The 25,875-nt window shown below is 47.3% G+C and overlaps 2 protein-coding genes and 1 pseudogene across 2 annotated transcripts; 1 reads left to right on the top strand and 2 right to left on the bottom strand.

The window, feature by feature from the left end:
• Positions 1–3,492: 3,492 nt before the first annotated feature.
• LOC122671931 (chalcone synthase 2-like) lies at positions 3,493–4,726 on the bottom strand. Its single transcript, XM_043869420.1, has one exon. The coding sequence runs from the start codon at positions 4,663–4,665 to the stop codon at positions 3,634–3,636; it is 1,032 nt and encodes a 343-aa protein (XP_043725355.1). The 5' UTR covers positions 4,666–4,726; the 3' UTR covers positions 3,493–3,633.
• A 484-nt stretch (positions 4,727–5,210) lies between these two features.
• Positions 5,211–7,595, bottom strand: LOC122672447 (annotated as a pseudogene).
• Positions 7,596–8,554: 959 nt separating this feature from the next.
• LOC122671933 (chalcone synthase 2-like) lies at positions 8,555–9,748 on the top strand. Its single transcript, XM_043869422.1, has one exon. The coding sequence runs from the start codon at positions 8,570–8,572 to the stop codon at positions 9,746–9,748; it is 1,179 nt and encodes a 392-aa protein (XP_043725357.1). The 5' UTR covers positions 8,555–8,569.
• Positions 9,749–25,875: the final 16,127 nt, after the last annotated feature.

Here is a 25,875-nt window from a genome sequence, read left to right as displayed (position 1 = left end):
ACACATTAGATGGCCGTTAAGCGGATATTGAGATATCTCAAATCAACAATTTCCCATGGCATTAAAATTCACAGCAATGCAAAGATTGAACTATCAGCCTTTTCTGACGCTAATTGGGAAGGGAGTCCAGATGACAGAAAATCAACTGGTGGATATGCAATATTCCTTGGTAACAACATCATCTCTTGGAGCTCCAAGAAATAATCCACCGTTGCAAGGTCCAATACGAGGCGGAGTATAAGGCATTAGCAAATGCCACCTGCGAGTGACTTAGCTCCAATCCTTGCTAAAAGAACGCAAGTGTATTTACCACATGCCCCTACTCTATGGTGTGACAACATCGGGGCAACTTATCTAACTGCCAACCCAGTCTTTCATGCAAGGACGAAGCATGTGGAAAACGATTTCCACTTTGTTCGAGACAAAGTTGCTAAGGGAGATCTCACTGTTCGGTACATATCCACAAAAGATCAATTGGCTGATGTGTTTACCAAGCCTCTATCCTCTCAACGATTTGTGGCCATCATAAGCAATCTCAAAGTGGTCTCCAACCCCATGAGCTTGAGGGGGAGTGTTATGACACATGAAGATTCAAAATTGGTCTATGGTCATCAAGACCATGGAACCGTGGTACAAAGAGGAACCACAATTCAAAATAAGTCAATGCTGACTCATGGCCTATCCTCTCCCAATGCTCAGCTTACACAAAAAACACATGCCAATTTCCTAAATGGAAATAATTCAAAATACCAAGGAAAGAGAGTAGATATGTCTCCTATGTCTCCCCCTAATTATCAGCTCCAAGATCAAGGATTTTATTCTCACCAAAATCAAGGATTTTATTCTAATCCTATCCCTAAAATAAATCCATCAGTTATGGCAAGAATGGATTTAAATAATGTAAGAATAAGTGAAGAAAGGTAAGTGAATACATTCTTCTCTCTCAAGTAGAGAATCCTTGGACATAGGTGATTTACCACCGAACCAAGTAAAACCTTGTGTTCTTCTTCTTATCTCCAAACCTTTCTTCATGTCTTCTCCAAACCTTAACACTAAGGCAACTGAAGTTTGTACTCACTATGGAGGGTGGATTGGGGATTAAAAAAATCAAGGACATGAATGGTGCAGGGATTATTAAATGGATTTGGAGGATTGTTTCCGACAAGGAAAGCCTATGGGTCAAATGGGTGCGTAGAAGATATTTAAAAGTTGATTCTTTATGGACAGTGAGAGTTCCAAAGGACTATTCTTGGGTGTGGAGAAAAATATTGAAGTATAGAGACAAAGTTGAGCATTTGAACCGGCACAAAATTGGTAATGGTGAAGGTACCTGATTGTGGCTTGATCCATGGCATCCAGAGGGGGTTCCCATCAAAATATTTGGAGATAGAATTCGGTATGATGTAGGTTCAGATAGACTTGCTCCTGTGCTGTCGATTTGAACTGATGGGGAATAAGACCCAGGCCCATTGAGATCAATTTCCCTTGAGATAACATGGAGCTGGCTCGAAAGTATTAACAGGCTTAATGCTTCAGAAGATGATATTGCTGTTTGAAATGGAAATCCTTCAAGTCTCTTTTCTTCTAAATCGGCTTGGGAGCTTCTCATGAGGCCGAGTACGAAGCTCATTTGGGCATCTACTGTGTGGTTTCATTTGAGTATCCCCAGACGGTCCTTCACTTCTTGGAGATGCTTAATTGATTCAGTACCTACATTAGACCAGATTCAGAAGAGGAATGTTCATCTTGCATCATTTTGTTGCTTATGCTGGTCAGGCTCAGAATGTAGAAACCACTTATTCTATGAGTGCAGTTTCTTTGGTCAGATTTGGATAGAAATCTATAGCCTTTGCTCTTCTAGATCCCCAACTTTGGATGTGATGGTTGAAGCTGAGTGGGTTGCTAAGGAGTTTGAAGGTGATCAGGTGGAAAGCATTGGCAAAGTGGCATTTTGTGCTACCATTGCTCACTTGTGGATTGAGAGAAATTTCAGGATGTTTCGGAACAAAGCACAGACCAGATCTGTTATTATTGACAATATTTCTTTCATTCCATCACCCTCAGGGGGAAAAGATCCTATCAGAACTATTACCTTATTGATAAATGGGGGGTGAATGCTCTTCTTTTGAGTAGCTAGGTTGTTTGTGGTTTTGTTCGCTTTTGGACCTTTCTATGTAGCCTCATAGGCTGATTTGAGCCCCTTTCTTTGTATATTCCTTCTTTTTCTATAAATTTGATTTACCAATAAAAAAAAAGTTTGTACTCACCACCCATAAGAAGGAATTTGGGTGATCCTCTTGACATGGGCATAAAAAAACTAATCTAATGAGCAATGATCTTTTGGATGCAAGCCATCCTTAATAACATTCAGCCTTGGCCAATGTGTAGTCCCAACATCTGCAATTGTCTTTTCAGTAAATTTAATCAAGGTAGTATTTTATTAAAAGAGGCTTAAACAACGGGCTTAATTCCGATGTTCGTTGTCTGGGAACTATGGAGGGAAAGGAATAACAGGAGAAATGGTGAGAAGGCCCAGTCTGCCGGTACCATTGTGGATGTGGTTAGAGGATGGATCCATGAAATACTACTGGTTCAACGTTATAAACCTCCTTCTCTTCAAGAGTCGTTGGTGCTGCAATTCTTTGGCTTGGCACCTCAACCTCTTACGGTCAAGGCCCCATTCCCAGTCTATTGGTGCCCACTGTTTGTTTCAGTCAAACTTAATATAGATGGGGCGTGTAGGGGTAACCCGGGAATGGGGGGTGGGGGTGCTATTATCAGAGACGGTGAGGGGTGTGTGGTGGCGGCATGTGCCAAGTTTTACGGTGAGTGCACCAACAGCTTATCAGAGATTAGAGCTCTAGTTGATGGGCTCAGTCTTAGTAGGGAGAGGGGCTTCCATAATGTGTATGTCAGCTCAGACTCAACTACCGTGGTCCAATGTGTTTCAGCCAAGCAATGTAATTCATGGAGGGCTTGGTACTGGTTTCAGGAGGTTTTGAGCCTAGTGCAAGAGATACAGGCAGTTGTGACCTTCACGTACAGAGAAGGTAATAGGGTTGCAGACTGGCTTGCGAGCTACGCCTGTAACAGGAAGGAAGACATGTTGTTTGAAGGGGATAGTGAACTCCCGCGTGAGCTTCAAAGGATAATCCGAGAGGATGCGCTAGGTTTCCCTGTAATAAGAAACTAAGTTGGGGGGAGGTTTTGAGTATGTGAGACCTGAGTGCTTTTAGCGATTGTGGCAAGGGTTGGGGTAAGGCGGGAATGTCCCCCCCAGTGTACTCTTTTTTATTATTCCTTGATTTTAATAAAGTTCTAGGGGCTGCCACGGGTCCTAGAGAATATTCGGGTTAAAAAAAAAAAAAAAAAAAAAAAAAGCTTAAACAAGTAAAAATAAATAAACTTAGAAAAGAGGACCTTCGGTCTTTACTGAACAGTAAATGGCAACAAATAAATCATCAATTAATACATAAATGGGTCCATCCCATGAAAAAATCTCAAAGAGAACCAACCAATCAAAGCAAGGAAGGCACATAATATAAAGCTATATAGAAAACCCCAACAAAACCCCATAGAGGAAAGTGTGCCTACAAATATTCAATGCAAATTGATAAGATCAGCAAGCCCGGATTAAATTGTACTGATGCTACGCAAGATAATTGTCTCCACAATTAGACCCGGTCCAAACCCTAATAGCACACCCCAATCAAACCCTTCTCCGGTTGTGGCTTTCCCTACCTTTATAGACTTGTTCCTCATCTCATCCAAAATGAACATCACAGTGGAGCTTGACATATTACCAAATTCGCTCAACACTTTTCTTGATGCCATCAGTTTCTCCTCCTTCAAACCAAGGGTCCCTTCGATCAGATCCAAAATTACCAGCCCACCAGGGTGAGATACCCAAAAAATGGAGTTCCAATCACTAATACCGATCTTGTTGAATGCTTCCTCCAAACATTTTCCAATGTTCCCAGAAATAGTTTTGGCTACATCCTTGGATAAGCTGATTGAAAGACCCGTTTGACGCAAGTGGCCTTCAACCATATCATCTGAGTCTAGGAGAATTCGAGAACCTGCTGAGAAGAGTTGGAATAGTGGGCGCTCAACTGATGTGTCAGGGTCTACACCAACTATTAAAGCTGCAGCGCCATCTGCGAAGATTGCCTGCCCAAGTAGGGTGTGGAAGTCGGTCTCAGAAGGTCCCTTGAAGCCACTAACAGAGTTTAATTCCGAGCAAACAACAAGGACACGAGCACTTTTATTGTTCTCAGCCAGATCTTTGACAACACGAAGGACACTGCCACCACCGTAGCAACCTAGATGATACATCATCACACGTTTGACAGTTGGTGAAAGGCCAAGGAGCTTGATGAGTTGGAAGTTGGCACCAGGAGCATCAACACCAGAAATGGTAGTGAATACAATGTGGGTGATCTTTGATTTGGGCTGCCCCCATTCATTGATGGCTTTTAAAGCTGCTTCTTTAGCCAACTTGGGAACCTCAACAACCATAATATCTTGGCAAGCATCAAGTGTTGGAGCCATGGAGTTGTAGAAGTCGGGGTTCTCCTCGATCATTTCCTCAGTCATGTAGAGATGACGTTTTATAATTGTAGATCTGTCACAGATTCGCTTGAACTTCTCCTTCAATCCAGTCATATGCTCACTCTTTGTGGATCTGGAGTAGAAATCTGGGAAATCAGGCTAATACACACAGTTGGATGGATTTGCCTGGGAAGTCATTAGAAAGAGGAATCCCAAGGTCCCATGGGCTAATGTGATATGGAACAAGGTGTTCTTTCCTCGGCATTCTTGCTTTGCTTGGAGATTGTTGTTTGGTTCTCTTTGAGATTTTTTCACGGTTGGCCCTTTAATATGTTAATACCATGATTTAGCTTTTGTCATTTACTGTTTAGTAAAGGCCTAAGGCCCCTCTTTCCTAAGTTTTGATTTGTGTACTTATTTCAGTTTCTTTTAATAAAATACTACCTTAATTAAATTGCTAAAAAGATAAATGAGGATGTTGGTATTGCACAATGGCCATGGCTAGATGTTATTAAGGATGACTCGCATCCAAAAGAGCTTTGCTCGTTAGGTTGATTTTTTGATGCCCATGTCAAGAGAATCACCCAAATTCATCATATTAACATATTGATGGGCCATCCATGTAAAAATCTCAAAGAGAACCAAACAATCAAAGCAATGAAGGCACATAATATAAAGCTATATAGAAAAACCAAACAAAACCCCATAGGGGAAATTTTGCCTATAAATCAATGGAAATTGATAAGATCAGCAAGCCCTGTTTAAATTGTACCGATGCTACGCAAGACAATTGTCTCCACAGTTAGACCCGGTCCAAACCCTAATAGCACACCCCAATCAAACCATCTCTAGTTGTGGCTTTCCCTTCCTTTGTAGACTTATTCCTCTTTTTGTTTTTGCTAAATATTAGCAGAGGTCTATTATATCATCAAACCAAACAACTAAAATACATAGATGTCAGATAACTAATCCACCTACGGCATGGCCATCAGCAGAAAAGTACCCAACCAATTAGCAAATTACAAGAATCTATATCTTGGTCTTTTTAAGGCTTCCCACGTTATTTCACTCAATATGAAACTCGGGGGACTATCCCATACACAGCTGGATGAAGTAGAAGCTGCATGATTTGCTAGCCTATCCGCCATCGTGTTCACCTCCCTGTAGCAATGTGTAACCTTCCACATGATGCTATCTAGGTATCTCTTGTAGTACCACCATCTTTGTTGAAAGGTCCATGGAATACGCTGATCTGTTATGCACCTCACCACTGCAAGAGTCACCTTCCACCCATAGGTTTTCCACATGCAAGGACATCGCATGGTGGATTCCTTCAAAAAAGGCTTAGAATTCAGCGTAGAAATTCGATCCCACACCTGCATAACTCGCAAAATACCTCATGGGGTTACCCACATGATCACGAAGAATGCCTCCCGCTCTTGTACGCCCTAGATTCCCAAGAGAACACCCATCTATATTTAGTTTGACTTCACCCTGGACAGGGGAAGACCAACTAAGTTCAATAATCCTTTGCTGCTGGAATGGCTTTACCTTCAATTGCACGCTTCTTGATTGGATCAACTCAGAAACCGACTTGACATTATAGGGATTAGCACCGAGACGTCAGCCAAAGACGAAAGCACCTACCTAATTACCATCCCATGTGAAGCAATCCTATTCTCAAATCTCCTTTTGTTCCGTTCCCTCCATAACTGATACGGAATCAGAATCGCTAAGGGTAGCCATGCCTTTCGCAACAATATAGTCCTCGCCTTCCTTTTCCACCACGAGAATAGCTCCTCCAATGAAGGAAAACCCTCCCACCTTACCTCAAAACGCATAAGAAGTTCAGTCCAAATGTTTACACTGAATTCACACTCAAGAAACAAGTGGTGTAATGATTCTTGCTCTTTCCTGCACAAGTCACACCGAGAAACCAATGGCACCTGCCGCTTCCTAACAAGATCGTATGATGGCAGGCAGCTCCACACCAACCGCCAGCCAAAAGTAGAGACTCGAGGCTTGACATATTACCATCTCATCCAAAATGAACATCACAGTGGGGCTTGACATATTACCATATTCGCTTAACACTTTTCTTGATGCTTTCAGTTTCTCCTCCTTCAAACCAAGGGTCCCTTCAATCAGATCCAAAATTGCCAGCCCACCAGGGTGAGACACCCAAAAAATGGAGTTCCAATCACTAATACCGATCTTGTTGAATGCTTCCTCCAAGCATTTTCCAATGTTCCCAGAAATAGTTTTGGCTACATCCTTGGATAAGTTGATTGAAAGACCCGTTTGACGCAAGTGGCCTTCAACCATATCATCTGAGTCTGGGAGAATTCGAGTACCTACTGAGAAGAGTTGAAATAGCGGGCGTTCAACTGACATGTCAGGGTCTGCACCAACTATTAAAGCTGCATCGCCATCTTCAAAGATTGCCTGGCCAAGTAGGGTGTGGAAGTCGGTCTCAGTAGGTCCCCACGTGCACCTTTATTGTTCTCAGCAAGGTCTTTGGCAACACGGAGGACACTGCCACCACCGTAGCAGCCTAGATGATACATCATCACACGTTTGACGGTCGGTGAAAGGCCAAGAAGCTTGATGAGTTGGAAGTCAGCACCAGGCGCATCAACACCAGAAATGGTAGTGAATACAATGTGGGTGATCTTAGATTTGGGCTGCCCCCACTCATTGATGGCTTTTAAAGCTGTGTCTTTAGCCAACTTGGGAACCTCGACAACCATAATATCTTGGTGAGCATCCAGTGTTGGGGCCATGGAGTTGTAGAAGTCGGGGTTCTCCTTGATCATTTCCTCAGTCATGTAGAGATGACGTTTTATAATTGTTGATCTGTCACAGATTCGTTTGAACTTCTCCTTCAATCCAATCATATGCTCACTCTTTGTGGATTTGAAGTAAAAATCTGAGAAATCAGGCTGATAAACACAGTTGGATGGATTTGCTGTGCTGATGGCCAGCACTGTGGCTGGACCTTGAGTGCACTACGCTTCATAGATTTCTCCAACTGATGATCCCATTGCTTGTGTGGATCGCTGGATCGATCGATCTAAAGGGTGGGAAAATCTGACTGTGGGGAGCGTGGCCCTTGCGTGCACGAAGACCAATGAGTGAATGTACTGTAGCATCAATAGGCCGGGTGGTCATTTCACCTCCTCTGTATTTGGGAGCAGGAAGCACATTCCCCCATAGAGAACAGTCTCTCTTTGTATTAACAAAAAAAAAATATTCATAATAACCATAAGGAAAAAAGTTTGATAAAACGGTAGTTCAAAAGTGAAATTCCACACTCCCTCACATATCACTGTTCATGTGAGATGATGATATGTTATAAATGTCGCTCCACTTTTTGTCAGATTCCAAAGAAAATTCCCTTATGGACCTGAAACAGCACTCAACCAGTGGAAAAGGGGAACCTTCTCCCTAACCTTAATTAGTTAAACTACGCACTTGTGGTTCTCCTATTTTTTCTAAACAACCGAAACTCAGATGGATACAAAAAAACACATAAATATTAAATACCGTTCTCTCACAGTTCGTAATTTTTTTGTTTTTATTTTGAGCAGAAGTTTCAAATGAAGAAAAAAGAGACCACACGTTTTCTTTGGAACCCCAACCATTCAGGTCAGTGTGACTGACGGAGTCTCATTCAAACAAAGACGAATATTGATTAAGATGCCCTAAAACTTACTCAATTATGAATTTGTTTTATTACTCTAGGCTTCTCTGACTTATTTTCAAAAAAGGCAACTTCCACCAAGTCTAAGTGATTATAATAAAATTCAAAACATGGTATTGCTTGGGCGCATATGGATCCTTTCAAACTTCCTACTTCTATAAAACCCCATTCATCTGTCTTGCTATTTCATCCAAGAATCATCATTGCTATTGCTTCCTAGTTTCAATACATACCCTTTCCTTCCATCTTAATTCATTTCTCTATTTCAGATTTTCCCACCCTTTAGATCGATCGATCCAGCGATCCACACAAGCAATGGGATCATCAGTTGGAGAAATCTATGAAGCGCAGTGCACTCAGGGTCCAGCCACAGTGCTGGCCATCGGCACAGCAAATCCATCCAACTGTGTTTATCAGCCTGATTTCCCAGATTTTTACTTCAGATCCACAAAGAGTGAGCATATGACTGGATTGAAGGAGAAGTTCAAACGAATATGTGACAGATCTACAATTATAAAGCGTCATCTCTACATGACTGAGGAAATGATCGAGCAGAACCCCGACTTCTACAACCCCATGGCTCCAACACTTGATGCACGCCAAGATATTATGGTTGTTGAGGTTCCCAAGTTGGCTAAAGAAGCAGCTTTAAAAGCCATCAATGAGTGGGGGCAGCCCAAATCAAAGATCACCCACATTGTATTTACTACCATTTCTGGTGTTGATGCACCTGGTGCCGACTTCCAACTCATCAAGCTCCTTGGCCTTTCACCCACCGTCAAACGTGTGATGATGTATCATCTAGGCTGCTACGGTGGTGGCAGTGTCCTCCGTGTTGCCAAAGACCTTGCTGAGAACAATAAAGGTGCTCGTGTCCTTGTTGTTTGCTCGGAGTTAAACTCAGTTAGTGGCTTCAAGGGACCTACCGAGACCGACTTCCACACCTTACTTGGGCAGGCAATCTTCGCTGATGGGGCTGCTGCTTTAATAGTTGGTGCAGACCCTGACACTTCAATTGAGCGTCCACTATTCCAACTCGTCTCAGCGGGTACTCGAATTCTCCCAGACTCAGATGATATGGTTGAAGGCCATTTACGTCAAACAGGTCTTTCAATCAGCTTATCCAAGGATGTAGCCAAAACTATTTCTGGGCACATCGGAAAATGTTTGGAGGAAGCATTCAACAAGATTGGTATTAGTAATTGGAACTCCATTTTTTGGGTGTCTCACCCTGGTGGGCCGGCGATTTTGGACCTAATTGAAGGGACCCTTGGTTTGAAGGAGGAGAAACTCAAGGCATCAAGAAAAGTGTTGAGCGAATATGGTAATATGTCAAGCCCCACTGTGATGTTCATTTTGGATGAGATGAGGAACAAGTCTATGAAGGAAGGGAAAGCCACAACTGGAGAAGGGTTTGATTGGGGTGTGCTATTAGGGTTTGGACCAGGTCTAACTGTGGAGACAATCATCTTGCGTAGCATAACCCAGGCTTGAAGATCATACCAATTTATGTTGATTGTGTTTACACTCTGTTCTATGGGGTATTCTGTATGGATCTATATTTCTTCATTGCTTTGGTTGTTTGGTCCCTTGAGTTCTTTCCATTAACATTTGGGGGAGGGGGGGGGGGACAAGCTCGTTTATGTGATTTTGATTTTTTTGCATTTATTTTTTAGTTAGGGCCGAAGGCCCTCTTACCTAATAAAGTTACTACATTTGTATTTGTTTATGCTTCGTTTGATAAAATAAAAAGTCAAAAGTTTTTGAAAGAACACATAGATGTTGGACTGCATTTTTCAATTACAGTGTCTATGGGGTGAACTCTTTGGATGATAGACGAGCTCTTTGGGTTGTTCTTTCTTTGATGGCCAGTCATATTAATGTCTCATGGGTGATCTTAGGAGACTTTAATTAGAGCCAGTTTCAAAGGGAGAAGTTGGGAGGATCTATGATTTCCCAAGTGGCGGTAGATGAATTTAACAAATGCATCTTTGTTTTGGGATTGATGGATCTTAAATGGAAAGGCCAATTACATACTTGAATAATGATCAAGTGGGGACAGATCGTATATGTTGCAAGCTTGACAAGGCCAGGGTTAACTATAAGTAGTTGGATTCTTATAGTGTTGATTTTCTTCCACAAACGAAATCCCACTTACGAGTAAAGAAAATAATTTGGCCCAAACCTGACTGCCACTGCTTGACTTGCCAAACAAGCTTGCAAAGAAGAGCTTTATCAACATCATGCATACGTCGAATTCCCAAGCCTACTTCAAATTTAGGCTTACAAACCAAATCCCACTTACCAGTAATTTTTTTCATGGAATCAGCATCCCCTGTCCAAATGAAATTCCTAGTCCACCTCTCAAGAGCCTTCACCAAAGAATTAGGCCACCAATAAATGGAGAAATTATGTACTGGAATGCTTGAAATCACTGATTTAACCAGCTCCACTTGCCCAGCCATCGATAATAATTTTCCTTTCCAACCCGAAAGTCGCACCTTGATTTTATCCATTAAGGGAAGAATATGCTCGCGCTTGACCCGCCCTCTGAAAATTTCCACACCCAGGTACCTTGTAGGCAAGGAGCAAATATGACTGCCAAGGTCATTAGAGATCCTATTACGCCTTCGAACTGGGACATTTCCAAAGAATAGCTTGCTTGTGTCCAAGATCACCCTCTGGCCCGAAAAATCCTTGTACTTAACCAAGAAAGACTTCAGATTTAGAATGTACCTATTAGAAGCATTCATAAATATTAAAAAAATCGTCAGCAAATAAAAGGTGGGTAGGGGTGAGAATCCATCGTTGGTGTGTACTTCATGGTTTTAACCATTCAGGTCCATGTTTCCCTCTAAAGAGCCTCCCTTGATGACCGATCCTAAAAGGGTAGTCAGTCTATCAGTACCAGTTAATTAGTAATTTTAGGATGTAAACAATGCCCCTTGCAACTTCTAAGGATGATGCTCGTAAAGTCCTTATGGAGTTGCAACACTGCTTCGTACCGCTGGTTTGGTTTCCATCTCAAACTGTTTATTAAGTTTTATTAGACCGTATAGTCGGCCTTTGGAATCCTTTCCATGCTGTCTATGTATTCCTATTACAGAAAAGAAACGTCTAGTATGACGTTTGAGTTGACAGTTGCAGGTGAAAGGTAACATACACATTAATGCTTCTTTCGTTTTGGAGGCGCTCCCGATTTCCTAGGGATTGAATCATTTTGAAACCCTCAAACACTAGTTTAAATAAATAATGCCAAGGATTATAGAAGATTATCTTCTTCCTTTCTGGGTTTTTCTCAGTGTATTCCTCTTCTGTTTCAATGGTTGAAAGTTCCCAATACCCTTTCACAGCATCAAAGGTGAGAATTGAGATGAACTCTGCCTCTACTTATTTTGACATTCCAATTGTTCCAATGCCTTTGACAACTCCTTCTCTCCTTGGAGAGAGTCAACTCCTTTCTTACTTTAATCAGTTGAAGAAAGAAAGAGGTTCCCTGCCTGGTGACTTCGTCCAATATGAAAGGCTTACTACATCACATTCCCACTTTGTTGTTGGTCCACGCATTTCCTCTTCTACCAATGCACAGTTTGTTACTTCACTACTGGTTTGTGAGACCAAGCTATTCTCTGCAGGCATCCCACATTCCCAAACGAACTGCCTCGACCCTTTTCTCATTTTTGGCCAACATACTTGCAAGCCTGGAATGCCTAGTGTTGCGTCAAGAAATCGTCGAGCGGTCCTGCGAGTGCCGTCACCTGCAAGTGGACCAAGGGGTCAATCAGAGAGAACCGGTGTGGTCCCGGCCTAGGGCTCTCCGATGCCAAAGTTAGATCTCCTGGCGCAAATAGATGAATAGTGATTATTCAAGATGAGTTTTTATGTCCCCTATGGGGTTGTGTACCTTGCCTTTTGTAGTAGCGTATGGCGGTGTGGAGAGTCCCGATTTGATGGCGATTGTGCGTTGAGTGGATAGAGGCCCTAGGTGACGGGGCTCTATCTTGATTGATCATCTCCTGCGGGGAGTGTCCTAGTGGTATCAAGATCCTTGGTGGATAGATACCCGGCGTATGGTGATAACGTCCTTGGTGCTTGAATCCGTCCGGATGACGTGACTTCTAAGCGGTGGCCTAGAGTCCTGGTGGTGACATGAGTCTTGTAGCGATACGATCGGGTCATAGGTGAGTGGCCCCCACCTCACGTTTGTGCCCACGATGCTGTGCCTGGGTGAGGCCGCGCCCGGATGTGTAGCCGCGCCTAGGTGAGGTCGCGCCTGAGTGGTGGCAGCGCTGGGTGAGGCCGCGCTGGGTGTGGCCGTGCTGGGTGAGAGGCCGCTCCTGGATGTGGTCGCGCTGGGTGAGGTGGCGCGCTGGGTGAGCCGCTCCTGGATGTGGCCGCGCTGGGTGGTAGCAGCGCTGGGTGAGGCCACGCCTAGGTGAGAGGCCGCGCCTCGGTGTAGCCACGCCAGGTGAGGTCGCACCTGAGTGGTGGCCGGGCCTGGGTGCAGGCCGCGCCTGGGTGCAGGCCGCGCCTGGGTGAGGCCACCCCTGGGTGAGGCCGCGCCTGGGTGTGGCCGCGCCTGGGTGAGAGGCCGCGCCTGGATGTGGCCGCACCTAGGTGAGGCCGCGCCTGGGGGTGGCCGCGCCTGGGTGTGGCCACGCCTTGGTGAGGCTGCGCCTGAGTGGTGGCCGCGCCTGGGTGCAGGCCGCGCCTGGGTGTGGCCGCGCCTGGGTGAGAGGCCTCCTGGGTGTGGCCACGCCTAGGTGAGGCCGCGCCCGAGTGGAGGCCACGCCTTGGTGCTGGCCGCGCCCGGGTATTGGGACCCTGGTTTGTTTCCCTTGGTTCTGGAGCGGGTCGCCTGTGACACGTGGCGGCCACTGATTGGCCCGATGAATATTGGATGTATCATTTGCCCCCCACTCTCTTGGGATAGGATGTCCAAGAGAGTAGATGCCTTTACATAGTGAGGGGTCCATTGCAAGAGACTTTCCTTGCGGGGCTTGCACGTAACTCTAGTAATGAGGTAGGAGAGGTTGGGGGTTCAAACCTTTCCTCCTGCACTTTTTTCATCTTTTGTTTTTGTAGACATATGTCATTCTCCTTCACTTTCTCTTCTTGCACTTCTCATTCCTCTTTCTTGTTTTTTGTCCTCTTTTTGGTGCCCACCATGTGTTTGTCTTTGGGTCACCTAGCCTAGCATCCATTTTTGCTTGATTTTGGGTCCTTGTGTTTGCTTTGTGCTCACTTGGTGTCTTGTTTGCTGGGAGGGCTTCAGTGGTGCTTGGCTTGAGTGCCTTGCCTCTGGTGGTCTCTGTCACTTGATCGTGCCAGTGGTGTGGCCGCGTCGTCGTGTGCCTGCCTCCCCGTGCGATCGCCTTCCCCTTGAGGTAAGTTCGGACCCCTTATCTTTCTTTTTTTTTTTTTTTTTTTTTGTTTTTTTTTTTTTTTGCAGGGCTGCGCCTAGGTGAGTCCGCGCCTGCGGGAGCGAGGCCGCGCCTGTGGGGCGTGAGGCCGCGCTTGTGGGGCTTGAGGCCGTGCCTGGGGTGGCCGCACCTGCGGGCGTGAGGCCGCTGGGTCGCCGCGCCTGCGTGAGGCAGCGCCTGGGTGGCCGCCGCCTGCGGGTGTGAGGCTGCGCCTGGGATGGCTGTGCCTGTGGGTGTGAGGCCGCGCCTATGGTGGCCACGGCGTGGGTGTGATGGACCCTCATGCTTGTCCACTCCCCTTCTTCTTGTCTGTGATGGATCTGCTGTTTATACTTTGCAGGTGGTCTTCATTTCATTTTTCTTGCTGGCTTCTTGTCTGGGAGATCGTTGCTCTGAGCAAGTAGCTAGTCTGCTTCATTATTTTATCCATGTCATCACCTAATGACTCTGATCTGACTGCGGTCGTGGTTGGATCCCTTGAGGAGTCTTCTTCCCCGCGGATACTTTTTCTTCTTTGCCTTCCCCTGTTGGTAGTGAAGGGGAGGAGGAGGTTTCTGGAGATTCCACCCCTAGTAGGGGTCGTAGGGCCTCCAGAGCTTCTATTTCTGTTGGTGACCTTAGGAGTAAGTTGGCTTTCATTCCTAGCGTCTTGACTTCTTCGGACTTGGCGGTTCGCATCCTGGAGAAGACCCGTGATTATGACTTCTCAAGGTTCCACGAGTCACTCTGTTGCTACACGAGGCTGCTATAGTGGCTCGTGTCTCTCCTGAGGATGATGTTGTGGTGATAGAGGAGGGTGCGGTCTTACCAGAGGAGAGTGTTGCTTGTTCGGCTGAGGCTGATATGATGTCTCCTTCTGGATCAGAGGCTGCTCCTCCACTAGATGCCCCCTGATTTTATAGATGTTCTTTCTGGATGTTGACTTTTTTGATGATAACTTTTGGATTGTGATGCTTGCTTTTGTATGTACTTGACTCTTTCTTTAGATGTTGATATGATTTGATCCTTGTCGCTTTGATATTGATTGCATTGTCTCCTGGTGATCGTTTGCGCGTTGATGCTTTCTGACCCTTGATAGTCATAGGATTTTGGTAGTGGCGTCGTGCCTTGGTGATCCTTGGACCTTGGTGGGTTAACGCCTTAGGCGTAGAGCCTCAGTGTTGGCATGACGCCTTAGGCATACAGCCTCAGTGGTGGCACGTCGCCTTAGGCATGAAGCCTTGGTGTTGGCATGTCGCCTTAGGCATGAAGCCTCAGTGTTGGCATGTTGCCTTAGGCATAAAGCCTCAGTGTTGGCATGTCGCCTTAGGCATGAAGCCTCAGTGTTGGCATATCGCCTTAGGCACGAAGCCTCAGTGTTGGCATGTCGCCTTAGGCATAAAGCCTCAGTGTTGGCATGTTGCCTTAGGCATAAAGCCTCAATGTTGGCATATCGCCTTAGGCACGAAGCCTCAATATTGGCATGTCGCCTTAGGCACGAAGCCTCAGTGTTGGCATATCGCCTTAGGCATGAAGCCTCAGTGTTGGCATATCGCCTTAGGCATAAAGCCTCAGTGTTGGCATATCGCCTTAGGCACGAAGCCTCAGTGTTGGCATATCGCCTTAGGCACGAAGCCTCAATGTTGGCATATCGCCTTAGGCGTGAAGCCTCAGTGTTGGCATATCGCCTTAGGCACGAAGCCTCAGTGTTGGCATATCGCCTTAGGCACGAAGCCTCAATGTTGGCATATCGCCTTAGGCACGAAGCCTCGATGTTGGCATATCGCCTTAGGCACGAAGCCTCAGTGTTGGCATATCGCCTTAGGCATGAAGCCTCGGTGGTGGCATAACGCCTCGAGGCACGAAGCCTCGAGTTGAGTAGTAGAAGAAGCCGAGTATTCCCGAATTTTTTTCAATTCATCTTTGAAAGCGTAATGCCATCTCTGCTCTTGTTGGTGGTGCCAAACTCATTGTTGTTACTTCTTCAAGTATAGTGAGTTCTAGGTACGGTCTACCTTCTTGCCCCACAGGTCTTCAAGCGGTAGGTCCACAGGCGTATCTGCTTGGAGACTATGTAGGGTCCTTCCCGATTGGGTGTGACTTCCACTGCCTTTTGTGGGTTGTGAGCGCTTGCCCTCCGTAGTACTAACTCTCCCTGGTGGAATAGCCTTTCCTTGACCCTGGCATTATAGTACCTGGCGATGCGTTCTTTGGTAGGTGACATTCCTTAGTAGTGCTCTTTCGCGGACCTCATCTATAAAGTCTAGGTTAGCGCATGATCCGTCGACATAGGTGCGTTCATTGAAGTGCGAGAACCCTATGGGACAAAGCGAGACCTCTACAGCGCCAATGCTTGATGCCATATGCTAGGCGGAATGGGCTCTCTCCAGTGGGCGTCCGTCTTTGTAGTTCGGTATGCCCACGGGGCGCTTGTAGCTCTTCTACCCACTTGCCTTTGGCTCCTTCTAGCCTTTTCTTGACTCCTTCCGATGGCGTTACATTGGTGACCTCCACGACCATTGGCACTGGGTATGCTACCGACACGGCCGATAGTCGATGTTGTAGCTGTGACAGAATGCTTGGAATTTAGGGTTGTTGAATTGTTTTCATTATGCGAGACGAGGATCCGTGGCACCCGAACTTGTAGATGGCGTCGTCGCGGACGAACTTCTCCATCTCTCGTCTGTTATCTTGGCCAAGGGTTTAGCTTCAACCCACTTGGTGAAGTAGTCGATCGCGACGACCAGGTACTTTCGTTTCCTGGTGCTGCGGTGAAGTTGCCTAAGATGTCTAGTCCCCACATGGCAAAAGGTATGGGGTTGAGGATTGATGTCGGCTTGGTGGCGGGTAGATGGGAGTCTTGGGGCGAACAAGCCGACATTGCTCGCACTTCTTGGCATATTGGATGGCCTCCTCTTGCATTCGTGGCGAGTATAGTCCCTGGCGGAGGATTTTGTAGGCTAGGGCTCGTCCCCCATGTAGCGTCCATATATCCCCTCATGGACTTGGTTAGGGTGTACTACGCCCCCTTGGGTCCTAGGCACCGGAGTAGTGGTCTTTGTTGCCCCCGCTTGTATGCAGATATCCCGTCTAGGACGGTGTACTTTGCAGCTCTCATCCTGACCTTCCTTGCCTCGGCCTTGTCTTCTGGTAAGACGTCGTCCTGTAGGTAGTTGAGTATAGGGTCCATCTAGCTAGGCCCCTCCTCAATCTCATTAACTTGCTTCTCCTGGCATGTTAGCTCATGTAATATTTCCACGTACACTGCATTGGCCAGGTTTCTGAGTTCATCATTGTGGCTAGCCTGGACAGTGCATCAACAGTTGCATTCTCGATCCTTAGAACTCGAACCATCTCGAACTTCCTGACCTCGGACCTCGAACCTTGAACTTCTACCATGGTTTGTCGATTGTGGTCCTTGGCCATGGCCAAAGACCCCCTTTTTATTTTTCTTTCTTCTCTCTTTTCTTCTTTGCTTTTGGGCAGCGGCCTTTGACGGATGGCACCCAAAAAAAAATTTTTTTTTTTTTTCCTCTTGATAGGTGACGACCATAGCCCTTTGGCCATGGCCTCTTGGTCGTGGTCTTTTGGCCATGGCCTCTTGGCCGTAGCCACTTGGCCTCTCTCTTTTGATAGGTGACGTCCATTGATGACGACCATAGCCCTTTGTTTTTTTTTCTGGCTCTGTCTCTGGTAAGGTGCATTCAACGACGAAGTCTGCCAAGGCTTGGCCTTTGATGGTAGTCCTGGGTTGGAACCTGATGTCATGCTCACTTAACTCCACCGCCCATGCTATCAATCTCCCGGAGGCGTCCGGCTTGTGTGTAGTATCTTCTTCGAGGGTAGGTGCGCGGAGGACTATGATGGTATGGGCTTGGAAGTATGGTCGTAGCTTCCTGGCTGCCATTACCAATGCATAGGCTACCTTCTCGATCCTAGTGTACCTGGTCTCTGCATCGATCGGGGACATGGCGACGTAGTAGATGGGCCTCTGGACTTTGTCCTCTTCCTTTAGCGATCTTTGCGCTGACCGCGACAGGGTGGCGGCCGAGTAGAGCTGCAACTCTTCGTTAGGTTCGGTCGCCCAAGCGGTGGGCTCTCTAGGTACTCCTTCAATTCTCCGAACGCCTTTTGGCACTCTTCCGTCCATGTGAAGTCCTTAGGGCTTCGGAGGTTCTTCAATGTTTTGAAGAATGGTAAGCACTTATCACCTGATCGTGACACGAACCTGGAAAGGGCGGCAACCCTTCCATTCAACCTCTGCACTTCCTTGACCGTTCGAGGAGGTGCCATCTCTTGGATGGCCTTGATCTTGGATGGGTTGGCTTCTATTCCACGGTGAGACCATGAACCCCAGGAGTTTTCTGACGTTACACCGAAGCGCACTTTGTAGGGTTTAGCTTCATCTGGTTCCTCCTCGATCTGTGAATGCTTCCTCTAGGTCGGTCGGGTGTTGGTTGGTGTGGACACTTTTCACGAGCATGTCATCCACATATACCTCCATGTTGCGCCCGATCTGCTCCTCGAACATCTTGTTGACCATTCTCCTGCTAGGTGGCCCCTGCATTCTTTAACCCGACGGCATGACGTTGTAGCGGTAGTTCTCTTTGTCCGTCCGGGAATGCGGTGTAAGACTCATCATCCTCATACATGAGGATCTGGTTGTATCCGGAGTAGGCGTCCATGAAACTCGGCATCTCATGGCCGCGGTGGTGTCGATCGGTGGGTCGATCCGGGGCGATGGGTACTCATCTTTTGGGCATGCCTCGTTCAGGTCGGTGTAGTCGACACACATCCTCCACTTCCCACTTGGCTTTGGTACCATGACCACGTTGGCGAGCCAGGTTAGGGAACTTCTCCTTTCGATGAACCCTGATCGGCTTAACTTCTTCACCTCCTCCTTGATTGCTTTGCTTGTCGATCGAGGCGAGAGTTCTGCCGCATTGAACGGGCTTCTGGTTGGGTCGACATGTAGTCGGTGTTCAGCTATAGAACATGGTATTCTGGCATGTCGGAGGTCGACCATGCGAAGACATCCATGTTCGCTTGGAGGAGGTGTCCAAGCCCTTCTTTCTGTTCCTTGCTTAGCGCGAGCCGACACGAGCGACCTTGGAGGGGTCATCTGGGCGAGGGCCATGGGATGAGGTCTTCCACTTTGGACTTCCCCTTCTCTCTATCAGTTCATCTCTCAGTCACGATCATGCTCTCTAGGCGAGTGCCATTCCACGGGTGTTGCCATTATTCTTTTTCATGAAGGTGGCGTAGCACTCCCTTGCTTTCTTCGATCTCCTCGGACTTCGCCTACCCCATTCTCGGTGGGGAACTTCATCTTCAGTGAAGTGGTGATATGACTCCTCTAAGGGTGTCGGTGATGGTCGCCCTAAGAGGCCGTTGAAGACACCACGAGACTTGACTACCATGAAATTTACCATGATGGTTACTTGTTGAGGTGTACCCGAAGGTGACGAGGTAGCTCTATGGTACCTCGATGGAGCGGTGGCACACGAGAATCCATGGAGATAAGTGGGCTCTGGTTTGAGCTGGTCGTCCCGAACCCGAGCTGTCGATAGGCGTCAAGGAGAGTGCGTCAGACGCCCCTGTGTCTATCGGTACCACGTATGCAATTCGATTGGCTACCTCCACTGTACTACCAGGGCATCTTCATGCGGGAAGTTTAGTCCTTCCAGGTCTTCATCCGAGAAGGAGATCACGCCTCGATCTTGGCTATCTTCTTTGGGCTTCTCTGCCACTCCCACGAACCTGGCATGAGCTTTAGCTTTTACGGTGGACTCTTGCCCTGGTCCTCCAAGTATGGTGAGGATAGGAGGTCCCTTGGTGCCACTAGGTTACGTGGCATCTCTCCGCTCTTACAGGCGGTCTCTCTCTCGATCTGTTATTCTTTCTTCTCATCTCGGCTCCACTCTGTCTCCGTCGCGACCTCTATCTCCTTGGCACGAGCGGTTGTCACGTCTCCCCTTCACATACTTGTTCAAGCTTCCTGCTTTTACTAGTTGTTCTATCTCTCTCTTCAATTGATAGCACTCCTACGTGTCGTGCCCATTCTCTTTGTGGAAGAGACAATATTTGTTAGGGTTTCGCTTCTCTGGCGCTGCTAGCATGGGTCGTGGCCAATGGAGTAGAGTCACGGTCCTGGATCTGCATGAGTATACGGGACCTGGTGGTGTTGATGGTGTGAACTCGGGGTGCTTGCCCTCTCGCTTCTCTCTGGGCGGCGTCTGTCCTCCTAGATGGGCGGTCGCTCTTCTCATGTCGGCGCTCTATCCTCGACCTCTTACTCTCGTTGCGGTCATCGGTGCGACCTCTTGTTGTCTGTGGCTTGGCCTCGATTATCTTTGTTCTAGCTTGTAGTACCTCGGCCATATTTGCAAACTCGTTGCACCGCTCGGGAGCTCTTTCATAGTCCTAGTCTCATGACGTGCCAGGTCCTTGATCAAGTCCGGGTCCCTAATACCTCCTGCTAGGGCTGCGTCTTTGTGTCACGGTCATCCAAGTCTCGAACCTCCAGGGGACTCCTTGGTGAACACTGTAACGTATTCCCGAGAGATTCCCAGGGTTACGTACCACGTTTAGTAGATTGATGGTGGTCTTCTTACGCTGCGCTGCTGGAAGCGGGTGACGAGCGCTCGCATAGCTCTGCGAGCGAGCCTATAGATCTCGGTCGTAGCACGGAGAACCATGATGTGGCTGCTCCCTTGAGGGACGCCGGGAATGCCCGACAGGAGACCACGTCGACCCCCATACGGCGTCATCATGCCATTAAAGTAGTTGATGTGGTCATTAGGGTCGGTGGTACCCTTTGTAGAGTTCAAAGGTGGGTAGTCGAAACACGGAAGGTAGTGTGGCTGACATGATCTCTGCCGAGAAGGGGTGTTGTCCGGTATAGAATGTGTCTCGCCTTTGGTGCTGCTTCTTCAACCCTTCCGACTTCTCATCCCGGTCGCGGAGTCTTTGATCGAGCTCCTCGTCCGTGTCTGCCCCCACGCCTAGCCGGACGTTCGGCTGCGACCCGTTCACGCTCTCTCCTGGATGTCCCCTCCCGCCTTGAGTGTTGACGGGATGGTGAATGGTCACGCCGTGATGAATCCTGCCGTGAAGGTGAGGGGCTTTCCTCTCTGTAGGTCTGCTTCGTCGTGGTAGGTGACTTTCTTCCGGTCGTTCGTCGAACACGGACCTCCGGACCGATCTCTGCGGGCTAGACACCCTCGCCACGGGTGTTGCCGTCCTCCCACGTTCGACCGTGGTGAGAGGTCTCTTGTTCTCCTGGGATCTTTGGGAAGGCTCCCCATGCCGCGAGTGGGGGTTGCACATCGCGCAAGTCTCTCGATCTCGCGCCCACGGGAGATGATCTCCTAGGGTTTGGCTCTTGTTGAGGTATGGACTCCACCCTTCTTGCCGGTGAAGTCCTCCGACGGTGAGATGTCGCACGCTGCGTCGGTATTCTCGAAAGAGTCGTTCTTCATCGAGGATCCGTCGTTGCGGGTCGTTGATCGACCCACGATGGCTGGAGCATTGGGGTCGGTGTCACCTCCACCACCACATCGTTGGCCTCGTCATTGTTGGGCTCGCGATCACGAATCGGTCATTAAGGGGATCTCCTCCTCCCGGAGGACATGGTCCTGGTCGTTGGCTCTGCGGCGAGAGCCCTCGGGGTGGTGATCCATTCCTTGCTCCGTTGTTGGTGGTGGTAGTCTTCCTTCGTGCCATTGAATGAGTATGGAAGCGAGCTAGTAGTCGTAATGGCTAGCGTCGTTCCCACGAGGCGGCGCCAATGCTGTTGCGTCAAGAAATCGTCGGCGGTCTGCGAGTGCCGTCACCGCAAGTGGACCAAAGGGGTCAATCGGAGAGAACCGGTGTGGTCCCGGCCTAGGGCTCTCCGATGCCAAAGTTAGATCTCCTGGCGCAAATAGATGAATAGTGATTATTCAGTATGAGTTTTTATGTCCCCTATGGGGTTGTGTACCTTGCCTTTTATAGTAGCGTATGGCGGTGTGGAGAGTCCCAGTTTGATGGCGATTGTGCCATTGAGTGGATAGAGGCCCTAGGTGACGGGGCTCTATCTTGATTGATCATCTCCCTGCGGGGGGGAGTGTCCTAGTGGTATCAAGATCCTTGGTGGATAGATACCCGCGTATGGTGATAACGTCCTTGGTGCTTGAATCCGTCTGGATGATGTGACTTCTAAGCGGTGGCCTAGAGTCCTGGTGGTGACATGAGTCTTGTAGCGATACGATCGGGTCATAGGTGAGTGGCCCCCACCTCACGTTTGTGCCCACGATGCTGTGCCTGGGTGAGGCCGCGCCCGGATGTGTAGCCGCGCCTAGGTGAGGTCGCGCCTGAGTGGTGGCCGCGCCTGGGTGAGGCCGCGCCTGGGTGTGGCCGTGCCTGGGTGAGAGGCCGCTCCTGGATGTGGTCGTGCCTGGGTGAGGCCGCGCCTGGGTGAGAGGCCGCTCCTGGATGTGGCCGCGCCTGGGTGGTGGCCGCGCCTGGGTGAGGCCGCGCCTAGGTGAGAGGCCGCGCCTCGGTGTAGCCACGCCAGGTGAGGTCGCACCTGAGTGGTGGCCGGGCACTGGGTGCGAGTGCGCGCTGGGTGCGGGCCGCGCCTGGGTGAGGCCACCCACAGGTGAGGCCGCGCTGGGTGTGGCCGCGCCTGGGTGAGAGGCCGCGCCTGGATGTGGCCGCACCTAGGTGAGGCCGCGCCTGAGTGTGGCCGCGCCTGGGTGTGGCCACGCCTTGGTGAGGCTGCGCCTGAGTGGTGGCCGCGCCTGGGTGTGGCCGCGCCTGGGTGCAGGCCGCGCCTGGGTGTGGCCGCGCCTGGGTGAGAGGCCTCCTGGGTGTGGCCACGCCTAGGTGAGGCTGCGCCCGAGTGGAGGCCACGCCTTGGTGCTGGCCGCGCCCGGGTATTGGGACCCTGGTTCGTTTCCCTTGGTTCTGGAGCGGGTCGCCTGTGACACGTGGCGGCCACTGATTGGCCCGATGAATATTGGATGTATCACCTAGGTCGACAGAATGGATGAATACAAGATGGATTCTTGGCGAAGGCTTGGTATAGCTGAAGCCATCAATCTATCCAAGACCCCAATTGATGCTAACAAACCTTTCCTGTGAGTGGCTTTATGCTTTTGGTCTCTATCATCCAACACCTTCTATTTCTGTTTGGTGCAATGAGTCCAACTCTACTGGACATTGGGGCACTACTTGGGCTTCGGTCAGGTGGGGAAGAGTTTCATGGTGAATCCCAAGCATCTTCTGAAGATCATGGGACTAACTTCTCCCAAAAAGTGGGTATGCATGTCATCTCACTCATTACCGACGTACTAGTGGTGAAGTCACAAAAGAAGAGTATGTTGCCTTTCTTCTATATTAGATTTTGCGTTTCTTGATTTGTACTTGGGCTAACAAAAAAAGGAGATCCTGGTACATAGTCATTCCAAGAACTACTTACCACAGAATTAAAATCAGTGTGCTCCAACCAGAAGCATTATAACGGGAATGGACAATTGGAAGGCTTGTGCATGGGGTCAGAAAACACCACTAAAGTGAAGTGTTCCCAAATATGTTTTATTCCAAAAATATATCATGAAATGCTCCCAAATATGGATTATCAAACACATTCATATCATTAAAAATAGAAACCCCCCACCGGAGCCGAATTCTAAAGTGTGTATAATTGGCACTCAAATTTTGTTATTTATGAATGGGATCTTCTTATTGACATCTCGAAAGGTGTCAAATAATTTGTAACATTAATTTTTTTTTAATTTTTATGTCAGATATAATTTTGTTCTAATGAGGGTAATAGTATAACTTAGCATGCATTCTCTAAAATTGGGCAAGAAATTGACACCTTTTAATACTGACATAATGATTTGTCATTATCAAATTATTTTTGAAAAACCTTTTTTACCCCTATCTTAAAGAACATCTGAGAATTAATAAGACAAGTGACAATTAAAAGAAGGTGTCAAGTTCTTAATACACCTATTGTGGTGTCATTCAGGCACTCCCTCTCTAAAAAAATGGACGGTTTGTAGTTTTTTTTTTTTTGATAGGTGATATCAATTTATTAAGAGAGAACAAAAGACAAATACTTACAAACAATGGCCAAAGGCCAACCAAACTAGGCCTCAAAAACAGATCTCAAAGCTTAGAGAAGCAATAAACAACACAGCAGAAAAACAAATCACCAAAACATATTACAAAGACCACCCAACTTATCTATTCTCCCAAATTGGAATGACCCTCCATTTTTCAACTAGAAACAAGTTCCTAGGAGTTCTTCTACCCTTAGGGATAACCACCCTACATCGGTCTTCAACATCTGCCCGGATGTCACTAATAATCATTGGGCTGGTCTTGGTCATGGTCTTGGTCCTAAATATACGGAAGTTACTCTCCATCCATCTATGACCAATAGTAGCATAGAAAGCAATCATGACAATACCACCAATTGAGTCTCCCTTAAAAAACTTAGCAATCCACCTAGCCTCCAAGCTGACATTACTCCCCACCCTTCTAGAAGGAGAACAAAGCTTCAATATACTTATCTATATCTGTTTAGCAAATGGACAGTCAAAAAACAAATGATCTCTACTTTCCAACCGTGCCCAGCAGAAGCAACAGTAGGGAGACACCAACACATTCCTCTTTCAAAGTTGGTCCTTGGTAGGTAGACCATCTACCAAACAATGCCAAGTGGTTGTTGGGTGTCTAGGAATACAACTTTTAGACCAAACGGTAACCGCCCAATCTATCTTAGGAGAGTGGCTCCTCGCTATATCCCAAGCTGATCTAGTAGAAAGGATGTTGGACGAGGACCCCATCCATATGAGAATCTTCCTTTGACCCATTGAGCCAGCGTATGCTGTCTAACTGGCCCCAAACAAGGGCAAGATCTAAAGATGTGGCTGGGCCATGATTCCATCTTCTGTCACTCAAAATGGATCGCACAGAGGCCAGTCTATCAGATCCTGCATCATACCGGATAGGATCCCTAAATCTATTCTAGATGCAAAGGGTCAAGCCAAAGCAAAGTAGAAGCTCCATTACCTAACCTATGTACAACAAGCGAGCTGATCCTATCCCAATACTTAATGACTTTTCTCCAAACCCAAGAATAATTTTGGATCGGTTGGACTGTACAAATAGAGTCTGTTTTCAAGTATCTATGTTGGACCCATTTAACCCATAAGGAATCCTTCTTGGAAGCCACCCACCACACTTGCTTTAGGATCCCAGCTACATTCATATCTTTAATGCGTCTTACTCCTAGCCCCCCTTTTCCTTTAGGTTTACAAATGCCAGTCCAAGAAATAGAGTGAATTCTTCTTTCCGTTGAAGGGCCAAACCATAAGAAATTAGAGAACATGGATTCCAGCTTCTTGATAACATGTTTAGGCAAACCAAACAGACCAGACCAATAAATGTAATCTCCTGGTAGAATAGATAAGATTAACTGAAAACGACCAGCAAAAGATAATAATCTAGATTTCCATCTTTCCAATCTCTTCCTAACCAAATCAAACAAAGGTGCACAATCTGTAGCTTTTAGCTTTCCTGAGATCAGAGGGACTCTAAGATCCTTTATTGGATGTTGAGTACCAGTAAAACCAGTCAACGCCACCAACTGCTCCCCAATCTGAGGATTAACCCCTCCAATGATTATTGAGGACTTCGAGTTATTCACTTTAAGGCCCGAAACTAATGAAAATGAGTTAATGGTTTCCATCACTGTCACAACTGAACCATAATCCGCCCTCACAAATACCATCAGGACATCGCCAAAAACCAAATGAGAAAGCCTCATCGGTTTACACCTTGGAATAAGGTGAATCCTTCTATCCTCAACAATCTGTTTCAACATCATAGACAAGCTTGCCATAGCAAGGGTGAATAGGTAGGGAGATAGAGGATCTCCTTGTCTAATTCCCCTACCACTAGCAAAATATTCTGCGGGGTTTCCACTCACTAAGACTGAGAACATGGGGGTCATTACACATTGCTTCACCCAAGATATAAACTTTGTAAGGAATCTCATGAGGCTCAGCGTTTGGAATAGGAATCTCCATTCCAATGAATCATAGGCCTTATGCAAGTCAATCTTAAGAATGGCTGATGGCGAAGAATTTTTTTGAGCAACCCCCCTCACAACATCATTGCAAACAAGAATGTTATCAGCCATAGACCTTCCCTTGATAAAAG

Source organism: Telopea speciosissima, chromosome 8, assembly GCF_018873765.1.
Source record: "Telopea speciosissima isolate NSW1024214 ecotype Mountain lineage chromosome 8, Tspe_v1, whole genome shotgun sequence".
NCBI classification, from domain to species: Eukaryota; Viridiplantae; Streptophyta; class Magnoliopsida; order Proteales; family Proteaceae; genus Telopea; species Telopea speciosissima.
The sequence above is the reverse complement of the archived record's forward strand: the minus strand, read 5'-3'. Positions and strand labels throughout refer to the sequence as shown.